Raw genomic sequence first — 10,885 nt, 5'->3', positions numbered from 1 at the left:
CAGTAGGTCCTGTGAACACGGCCGCCAAGGGAAAGGCAGAGCCAATGAAGAAACACGCTCAGCAGTCCCCTCCTCCCACTGCTCTTTCGCAGAGGGAAATCCCTGAGGGCTTTCCATTTTATAAAGGCTCTTGGATTATACAGCAAATGAATGAATGGAAAAATCAATTAGTGTTTAGCCAGAGTAAGGTCTTGACCCTCCCTGAAGGTGAAATAGAACACATGCTTCGCAATGAAGACACTCAGGTCTGCCCAGCTCAGGTCTATATTTTTGCACAGATGTTGGAGGCCAGCTGGGGGACTGTCACTGCTTCTGAGCCGAATTGGTTCTGTTTCTCATTGTCAGGGAGGCTTTGCACCATGTCTGACCTGCTGTTCAATGCAGGGAGGAGCTTTTGTTCTATTGCCATGCTTGAATCATAGAACTGTGCAGGCTTGGAGTCAGTTGCGTTATATGCAAATATGAACGTAGAAGAGGGCAAATGAAGGAAGAATCCTTTAAACGATTTTGACATTGCTACACAATAGCTACACATCAGCAGTCACCTTGACTGCATTGCAGAGGCAATAGCACCACCAGCAGTATGTAATAGGAGCAGCAACCAGCACTGCTGATGAAAAATTGATAGGCGTGTTCACATGTTACAGATGTGAAGAAAAGCCACAGGGCGACATGACGAGTCTGTGCAGATGTTTTGAAACAGATCAATATCCAGATCCTTATCTTGGTGTTGGTCTTACTCTTCTTTCCTGTCGGAGGAGGGGCCTGCTGGAACCATAGCCTGATTGCCAGTCACACCAGACCCCAACACATTCTGAGAAATACTGATCGAGTGGTAACATGTTAGCACTGAGCTCATATACAACTTTGTATCACCATGCATATACCAAGGAGTGAAGAACGCAAAGACACATGTGTACACACGCAAACAAACACACGTGTGTATGCACACACACAAACACATAGGACTGTCACTCAGCTGAAATGGGTGACTGGCACAGTTTATCTTCAAGCCTTTGCTTGGTGGAAGCGTAGATTCTCTTGCATGTTTTGGGGTGCTGTTGAGCTTTACTTTGAGGTTGATTTAACTGGATACAGTGGGGAGGGTAAATGTTTTTGTGCACATAGAAAAGCCCATTTTAAAAGCATTGTTTGTCTGTTACCAAAGAGAAACCTTCAAGGGATTTTTAAAGAAAAATTTTAAATGAGCGAGACATTAAAATATCCTGTCCACAAGAGGGTGCTGTGCTCAGCTTCCCAACACATGAAAATAAAAATGTTACAATATGCTCTAGTGCCAATGACAACTGCCTTAATGATAATCAGAGAAGATGGTACAGGGTTCACAGTTTCAGTGCCCTCCACCTCCCCCACCCACTAGTGGGCAATCTGTGCCATAGCAACCAACAATCAACTATTGAATTCACGCAAGTCAATCTTTTTAAAGAAACATAGTCCAGACAGAGGGGAAAGGCATTTGATACTAAACCTCATAGGAAAAAGCAACCCACAATCCTCGTCTTGAGAAAGAGAAAAACTACAAAACGGAAACCACAATAAACTAGAAACATTTTTGAAGGAAAGAAATATCTCTATCTCTTTATCACTCTATCTTTGATTCTCTACCTCCTCATTTCCCCAGCTCCTGCTATTTCTTCTCTCTGTCTCTTTCACTCTATAATATTGATGCGGGTAATTAGTACCATAGACACAAAGTTTCTATTTCTTGTTACTATTGTGCTCTGTTGTGCATATGTAAGGCACCTTGTTGATAAATCCCCCCAAAAAACACAAAAAACAAAACAAAAAAAAAACATAAAAAGCAAAAGACTTTTAAAAAGAAAAAAGGACTGAAGAAAGTGAAGGACATGGGATGTTTTTTTGCATTACTTGTGAATATTGTGTGGCTGATGAGAAGAGTTGTTTCCAAGAAAAGGAGAAAATGTCGAGGTGTAAAAAAAGAGCTACAGTGCAGTCCAACAGGGGAGACCTCTGACCTTTCATCGTGGCAACGCGATCGCCACATGCCCTGGCCGAATTGACGCAGGGAGGGGGAAGGTACAAAAGAATGCAGGAGGAGCTGGAACTTTGGCTCAACCTGCATGGTCTGCAACTGCGATGGTAGCATTTCCCCCGGGGATAACCACGCCAGCCGTGTGGTTTAATGGCTGGTGGATAGTGTTTAGATGGGGATGCATGCTCAGTTTGCTATGAGCAGTGAGCACATGATGGGTAGAGATATTTGAAGAACACTTTTCAGCAAGGATACATATATGTGTAATGGGGGAGAAAGTGATGAAATGACCTCGTCTGTAGTGAGCACCAGTGTGGCTACCTCACTGAGCTGAGTGGTTTGTGAAACAGCCACTGATACCAAAGATTACTCCAGCCTGCCAGTCCTAGTGCTGCCTAGGGGATGCAAACCAAAAACTGCCCCCCCCCCCCGCCAAATGCTGTTACATACAATTAGCCACAGGACAGACATTGACGCAGCACACACAGACACAGCGCAGTCAGACTGCATTGTGCCACATGGGGGCGAGGTGGCTGCCGTGCAGATAGAGTTGAGTGCCTTTTTCCTTCAACCACGGGTGGGACTGCTCTGGACAGACACACACACGCATGCGCACACACACATACACCTACACACACAAACACACACACGCACACACACACACACACACATGCATACATGCACATGCATAAATTAAATGTGGATAGAGCAGGGGGCACAAAGTATATGTGGGGGCCCTGTTAGCTTCTAAAGAAATGTCACTACATCCATCTTGATACTAGAATAAAAGCACTTTATCATGTATAAAGTCATTCGGACTTTTTCCTGTGTAGTTACACTCATTTATTATGCCATTTACATGAGAAATCCTGTTACTTCTCGCTCCGGAAGAAACACTCATTACTGTGCAGAGACACACCTCTGTGCTTGATCACATTGACACTTCCGCCAGAGATATTTTTATGTAACATAGAAGGGAGTGTGCACAATGTGGCTGCTAAGGTCAGATGTGTGTCTTTACTGTTAGAGTCACAAGACATTTACATTCGCCACTTGTATGTCACTTGTATGCCCTTCACAACCACCAATCCTGCATCTGATAGGTCATGACCAAAAGGACACAGCCCCCCGCCTCTTCCACACCATTGACCCCCCCCCCCTCCTCCCCTTGGCTAGTGCGAGGACTTGGCAGGCATGTGTTGACAATTAATTCTGAAATACCTCAAACCTTTCATGTAAAGCTTATGTAATTTAAATAATAATAACGATAATGACGATAATACTAATAACAATAGTTAGTTTTGGAATTTGTGACTTGAAGCTTTATACTGTTAAATTATGATTTGATTTGTTTGCTCATTTTCTGTCTGTTTGTTTGTTTGTTTGTTTTGAAGTGGCATGTATTCAATGTTTTCATAAAGGAAAGACATTCTGAATGTTTCTGTGGAGGCTGCAAGTTGGGATGGGAAAAAGGAGGAGAGGATTAGGGAGGAGGCAGGAGATCAGCAGCGGAGAGCGGGGTGAGGAAAGCGGGGGGGGCTGAGAAACAAGAGCACGCCAGCTCCTGTGCGTGGGAGCGAAGGAGTCCGAGTGGCCCTCTCGGAGGGAGGGAGGAGACAGCCAAGGCACGTTCGGATTTCCGAGGACAGAAGACGAACACACGGCTCGCTTTTGAAATCAGAGTGTAGATTGAGATGATGAAAGAGAGAGGGCCGTTTCTGCTCTGTTTATGTCATTTTGTTCTCTTCTCTCCGAAAGAAAACTACACCGTTACTTTCCAAGTGTTTCCTGTGTGTGTTCAAGTGGTCCTGATGTAATTAAAAAGATAGACGCTTGCACCTCCATTGAAAAGAGGATGCAACCTTTTCTTTTTCCTTTCTGCATGGATATTGTATAACTGTATAGAAAACTGCAGGAATGACCTGTGACGTAGTGGGAAAGGAGGATGGAGAGACTGGGGGGAGGGCTATGAAGGCAGATATTTGGGGAAAGGGTGGGGGTGCTGGGGGTGGGGCATTGGAGGGGGTCCTTGTTTTTCGAGTTTGGTCTTTGTGGTTTTCGCTGGTTGTGTGCATGTGTTGTGTCAACCACTGATCTCTAATTGCATACTGGATCAAGGCCTGTTATTTGATGTTGAAGCCACAAGCAGCCATGCCTTGAGACTACAAAGCACAACATACACATGGGGCTGTATGTGTTAACTGGGTATGTCCACTGCAATTAGCCTGCAATTTAATGATTATTTGTTATGTTTTACATCATCCTCATTATTATTATTAAGACCAGGATATGATCCTATTTTTCAGGGGGGGGGGGATTCTGTCCAAAAAACTGAAACACTCAGCATTACTAATTAGTTATAATTATGTATGTGCACTTAGTCTCAAAGTAGCTTCAATGCCACACGTATGATTAAGCGTGGTCCCTCTATCCAGTAGAGTAATGCGGATCAGTGGTTTCAATCCTCCCCCTTTCCCCATGTTTCTTTTGTGTATATAAACCCTGACAGTAGGGGACAGTGTCTGGGGGGGTTTAACCCTTTCACTCTACCATTCCAACTTGATGTGCAATCTCATTCCTCAGTTTTAATTCCACGGCAGTGTGATTTCCTTGCTGTCTCAATGCAGATGTATTAATTGGGAGTGATCAGAGGGATTTAGCCACAGAACTGGTCACATATTTGTCTTATTAATTTTTTTTTTTGATCAAATCACAACGCGCATTTATATTTGACATAGTTGGTTGCAAAATGCTCGAGGTGAATATGAATATAGTGCTCAGAAACTGACGCCTCTGACCAAAGTGTTCTCATCTATTGTCGAAAAGCATACCTGCATTACATTCTGGAATTAAAATTTCTGTCTGACTTCAGAAGAAAACTGTTAACCCCCCCAGTCACACTGTGCCCTCCCTCTTCTGTTACCTGTTAATCAATCAGAACCAAGTGTCTTTGTGATGGTAGAAGACAATCAGTTTCAAAACGAGAGAAAGGTATAGAGAGAACATGCAGGAAGGAGGGATGGAGGGAGAGATGGGAAAAGAGGCTCTCGGCATAGTGCACCGCTGTCATCCCCACCTGCCAAATTCAGCAGCCAAACAGTCTGAAAGTTTTCGCATCCTGTGCTACCCCCCGTCCCCTTCCCTCACACGCACCATTCCCCGAGCCCGATGTGCAGTACTGCTCTTCAATGCTTACCTCTCACTGCTCGGCGCACACTTCAAAATCTAGCTGCATCACTGCAAGGACTTAACTCAAAATTCATATACCACCATCCCCTCACTCCCCCCCCAACCATCCTGGTCCTGTAGATGTTCTATTCAGTCCTGGTTCTCAGAACCACCTGTTTCAGATGACACAGACTCTGAAATACTGCTGGGTACAGAACAGAAAGCAATGAGCAGCAGGGCAGTCGGTGGTCATGTAGTTCCCCTCCACTCCCCTCTAGTCCTGTCTCCTGTTGATATACTGTTGATGAAACTGGCCAATGGAAAAAGTGGGTCTGGCTAGTTTCTTTTTGCACAGAAAGCTATGCAAACACCTGACTCCCCAATCCTAATCGTTGCTGCTGGGTCAGAGTGTACAACCCTCCCCTTTCTTTCCTCAACCGCCACCCCCCAAGACCCTCCCTCCCATGTGTCTGGCAACTCCAGTCACTCAGGGTACTGTTTCAGAGTGCCTGGAAATGCTCTAGAACACAGACACTCACTGTGCGTAAATGACTGTCTCATCCAAACCACTACAGAGACCCCCATCACCAGTTATGCTCACTGATGTTTTTCAGCTTGCGCTTATTTACTATGTTGGAATCCATGTTCCCTGCACTGCTACCTGCTGGGCCTCAGTGCTCCAACTTGTGCTAGCTCTTCCACCAGGGGGCACCTTTAACCTCCAACTGACTGCAAATCCGACTGCCTTACTTTGCTGCGGCATTTGGACTAAATTCTGTTCATATAGCAGTCAGTGGTAGACATGGTATGTGCAAACAGGCACGTAGACTTGGCAAAATATATGTTGTAACATCAACAACCCTAGGTCCAAGAAAAACCAAACCATATTCAGACAAGAAGAAAGAAAATGTATGCTCCAGAGGTGATCACAGCATAGACATTCATCAAGAAACTCATCAGGGATTAAGGGTATCTTCCATTTGCGCATGCTATAGCACTTCCATACATGCAGTAGCACACGCACACACACTTCACCTAATGAGCTTTCCTGCTTTGTAATTTTGAGTCTGCCCTGGGAGTGCCTGTACTGAAACCAAAGATTAAATCACATATTTGACAATCCACCACTCTAACAAGCTGATTCCTAACTGTCAAAACACATTGTGCGGGTCCCGCGACAGCACCTCCACATTCATGCCAGCTTTATGCAGCTCATAATTCCGTATTCTCACACAGGTACACACACACACACACATGCATATCTGACCACATGAACACATACGTATGTACACACATACAGAAATACGCACAGATACATGTAAACCCGGGCCTAATTACACCTGGCTGTCTGTGACGTGGTAGCAACCCACAGCAGCTGTTTCAGAGCTGACATGAAGGACACATTCGGGACAACTGGGCCCTGAGTGAGTGTGCATGTGCTAGTGTCCCCCACACTGACACACAGGATGAGCCAGGGTGTCACACAGAGAGCCTCCTTCTCCCTCCCGCTCACACAGGAAGACCTAGGGCCTGTGGAGGACTTCCTGTTTAGCACTAGTGGAGAACTTTGAAGAAGGAAAAAAACTGAGTAATAACTGTTACAGAAAATAAAAAAAATAAAAAAGGATAATATGGGTAAATTGCGTGTTTTGAAAAAATCAAATAAAACAATTGAAAAACAATCAATTTCTGTGTTGTTATTGGAGAGGGAAAGAATTGCTGTCCACAAAGTTCAATAAGTGTATGGAAAAAAAGGACAGTGTATCCACCAGCTGCTGCAGGACAGGGAGGTAAGTGTGACATGACAATAAGACTGAAATAAGGCAACAACAGTTTTTTCCAACAAGGTGAAAAGACAGCAAACTAGATCTTTACAAGAGGTTCAGCTGCTCCCACTTGGCTGCTTCAGGATTTCCTTCATAGCTATAACATTCTCTTTTAAAGCTCTCCTCAGATCTTTTGTATAGTTATTCTGGTTAAACATGCAAGTGGCCTCACAAAACCATGGAGAATTCATTTACATGTGAAAAATAAACCCTGGGTTTATGAATGTGGAGCCCATAACCCTGGACTTATGAGTGTCAAGCCCATAACCTGGTGTTCATAAGCATGGAGCCCATAACCCTGGGTTTATGGCTGTGGAAACATGAACAGTATTACTTACTGCTGTCCGGGATCAAACAACAACCTGCGCACATCACTAACAGGTTTAAAATAACATGCTATTCAAAGAAACATTCCTAAAAACTCCTCAAGACCACATCCTAACGTATCAGTTTGATTCATACCCTTCTCCTCCCTGCCATCTTCTGATCGATGATCCCCCAGATGCGGGTGAGTTTGTCTCCTTTCACACTACATTTGGCGACACAGATCAGCGAAAGCCGTTGACATGTCAGAACTGTGCTGCACTGGCCGATAAGGGAGCCGTGATTGATTTCCATTAGCCAGACGCCGGGCTTAGCCCCTGTGAGGCAGAGGAGAGTAAGCTCTATTCCCGTGACGTGTTCACAGGATGAGAGGAGCGCAGTCTCTCAGCATCGCTGAAACCTGAGCAGCCACCTCTCTGCTGCCTCCCACCCCTGACGCAGTCTCAGACAATCGGGATGTACTCCCATCTCCCCCTCAATCCCAATTCATTCATTAACCCGTGCCGTCAGAAGTAGATACTATCACATACACAAATAATGGTGTACACCTATATATTTCCTTAAAAGTAAATTTTACTTGTAAAAATACAAAGACAGTATACATTAGCTGTGCTGCATACGGTAAGTCGCTTATGCCCGGGTTTCCAGAAGATGCGCTTTACAGTGAACCTATGCATCGATTTATTCTTCTTGCCAAGTGTGGAATACATACATTCACAGCTGAAGCGAAATTGTGGTAACAATACACTCTTTGAATACTAACTTCAGTGGGGTCTGGTCACATAGATGCTGTGCCCTTGTCCCCCTGACGCTCCTCAGCGTGAAGTCCTGAGAGCACTGGTGTCCTCCTGTTCTAGTTTGTGTCCTGGTTCCGGGGAAGTTTTGCCTGCTGTCTGCTCCCCGCCCTGCTGAGGAGCTGTGCTGCGGAGTCCGACCCCCGAGGTTATGAGGCGTCCGAAGCCCCGGCCCTGGGACATGGCGTAGGATGAGCGGCGGTGGAGATCGCCCCTCCTGAAGCGTGCCTGCATCTCCAAAGTTCCCCTCGACGAAGCGGGATCTGAGCTGTGAACCTGAGATTCACCGGCAACGTGACACATGAATATCTCACCACGAAAGAGGCAGAGAGGCACGAAAGAAAATACTGCTATGTTAAAACATTTTGAGGACAACATCTGGCCATTCTCACCCGGTGCGTGTCCATGGGGTTGAGGACGAGTGCGAGGGCACGGGCAGTCAGCGAGGGGAGCACTGCGGTGAAGGCGGTCAACAGAGTGATCAGCCACAGCAGGGGGTTCGCGAAGGCATTCAGAGACGCACCTAACAGGAGAGAGCAACTCACCAATACAGGAATGGACTACAGCATGGGCATGTGAAGTCAGGTGATATGAGTGCATACCCAGGGAATATCTATAATGACAAAATGCACCAATGACAGTGAATAAGACAGTTTGTGTGTGTGTGTGTGTGTGTGTGTGTGTGTGTGTGTGTGCACTTGTGTGCGTATGTGTGCTTAGCATGGATGTGGACTGTTTACCAGGGAAATAGTAGTCTGTGGGTGCTGCTGCATGCAGACGGGGGCTATGCAGTATCACTGTTGACACAAAATACATGGCGAGACTCAGGAAAACCGCTATAGCATTGTACTTCGTCCAGAATCCTGTCTGAAGAGTTACCTGAGAGGCACAGACAATACCACAGAATTAGTACAACCTTCTTTATGTCAGCAATTTACCATATTGTCCCTATTACAGTACTGGACCAGAATTTAATGCACGGCTTAAGGGGTCTAAACTCTTAAACTGTGTGCTATGTCCAGCTCCCCCTCCCCCCATCACCCCCAGTGCCCCCCAGCCCCACCCCCCCTTAACCTCAGCAGTGACGGTGAAGACCGCAGCTGTTGCCACGGTGACTGCGAAGGTCTGGTAATCGAGAGCAGAATAGTGGAAGACGCCGAGAGGTATGAAAAAGAGGACCAGGGAGGTGTAGGTGGAGTAGAGAATGGCAGCCGACAGCTGCCAGGGGTTGAAGAGCTCCTGCCGCTGCCCCACCTGGTAGAGCTCTGGCCAGTGCATACTGGCCTTTGCACTGATGTCCTGCCAGACAAGAGAAGAAATCACCACATTTACCAACACCAGAGCAGACTGACTGAGGGAGGATGAGTGCGGGGAGACAGCTACATAGCAGGAAGCACTGTTTTTCAGCTGTCTAGCCCATACTGAATCTAAGTATTGAAGTATCAAAGGTAGATCTCCTTCAGTTCTGCATCATCCTTTCATACCTGATCAAATACAGCCACACTCAGTATGGGCAGGATTGTATACATGACTGTGTACAAAGTGATGAACCAGTTCTCATACATAGCCTGGGAGAGAAAGAGAGAGACAGAGAGGCATATACGTGTAAATACATAAACAGAGAAACAGGAAGAGGAAAGGAAAGGACAGGTCATTTGAATAACGCAACTATCCTGCAATACAAGCATCAATCATCCACTGTGCGATACAGAGGGGTAACACAATGACCACTTGCGAGCTACTAGAGTCATCTTCCCTGTTCTGTGTTGCATCATATCATTCACTAAGACAGACTTTCTTATGAGCCCTTTGGTTCAGGCATGGTGTGGTGCAGAGGGGCAAGGAGCAGGGCTTGTAATCCCAAGACTGCCAGTTCAGTTCCCAGGTGGGGCTCTGTTGTTGTACACTTGCAAATTTAGTTGTAAGTAAATACACAGCTGCATAAATGGATGCTATACAAGTCCCTTTTTATGAGAACATCTGCTACGCATATAATGTAATGTCTGTGTGGAATTCTCTCAGTTACCTGTGAGAAGAAAATAATAAAGTTACTGAGAAAATGGATGTATCACAGCTGGATCATAACCACAGTCGCTGTATTAGAACCTATCCTACACTCAAAATATGTCCAAAGTAGTGTTTGGATTTCACTTCACTTTCACTTTTTTTAGTCACGATTAATCAGAATTCCTTAAAGTTTCAGCTCCCTCCCCTGCTGCTGGGTACACTAACCTGTGCACTGAAACCATTGTAGAAACCAAACCAGATGTGCACCAAAGCGAACGTGGAAGTCTTGTACAAGAAGTAGCGGAGGAAGATACAGATGCGGCGGTACGCCCAGCGCCCGTGGACCAATAGCAGTTTGCCCACAAAGCGAAACTGGGCCAATGAATAGTCAGCATTCTGCACCGCTTGACTGCCCTCCATTCCACTCAGTCCCACTCCTATGTGAGCCGCTGAGAGGGAGAGAGAGAAAGAGAAGCAGAGGCAGAGGAAGTGAATGGGTGGAATAGCAGAGGGTTTGAGTCAACCCTGAATTTTACATCTTTTGGCACAACACGAGCAAACCTGCTCCCCAGTCTATGGCTTGCCATGTCTTTCAGCACTTCCCCTTGTGTAACATGTTCTACATGTGTAACACTACCCCAGAGAATCCCCCTCACTCTTAATCATGTTCACATCATTGGCCCCATCTCCAATAGCCATGGTGATGGCAGAGGTGTGTTTCCTAACAAGCTGGACCACGGCTGCCTTCTGCC

At 45.9% G+C, this 10,885-nt stretch overlaps 1 protein-coding gene across 1 annotated transcript in view; it reads right to left on the bottom strand.

The window, feature by feature from the left end:
* Positions 1-8,147: 8,147 nt before the first annotated feature.
* The window catches only part of atp8b3 (ATPase phospholipid transporting 8B3), a 17,098-nt gene continuing 14,360 nt past the window's right edge, over positions 8,148-10,885 (bottom strand). Inside the window, exons 22-28 of the mRNA XM_036519089.1 lie at positions 10,790-10,885; positions 10,359-10,582; positions 9,611-9,694; positions 9,201-9,425; positions 8,867-9,005; positions 8,519-8,649; positions 8,148-8,402 (exon numbers count right to left, since the gene is read on the bottom strand). The exon at positions 10,790-10,885 is cut by the window's right edge and continues 91 nt beyond it. Coding sequence (XP_036374982.1) covers positions 8,148-8,402; positions 8,519-8,649; positions 8,867-9,005; positions 9,201-9,425; positions 9,611-9,694; positions 10,359-10,582; positions 10,790-10,885 — 1,154 coding nt within the window. The remainder of the gene's footprint in view (positions 8,403-8,518; positions 8,650-8,866; positions 9,006-9,200; positions 9,426-9,610; positions 9,695-10,358; positions 10,583-10,789) is intronic.

Source organism: Megalops cyprinoides, chromosome 2 (genome assembly GCF_013368585.1).
Source record: "Megalops cyprinoides isolate fMegCyp1 chromosome 2, fMegCyp1.pri, whole genome shotgun sequence".
NCBI lineage: Eukaryota > Metazoa > Chordata > Actinopteri > Elopiformes > Megalopidae > Megalops > Megalops cyprinoides.
This window is presented reverse-complemented; position numbering and strand designations above follow the sequence as displayed.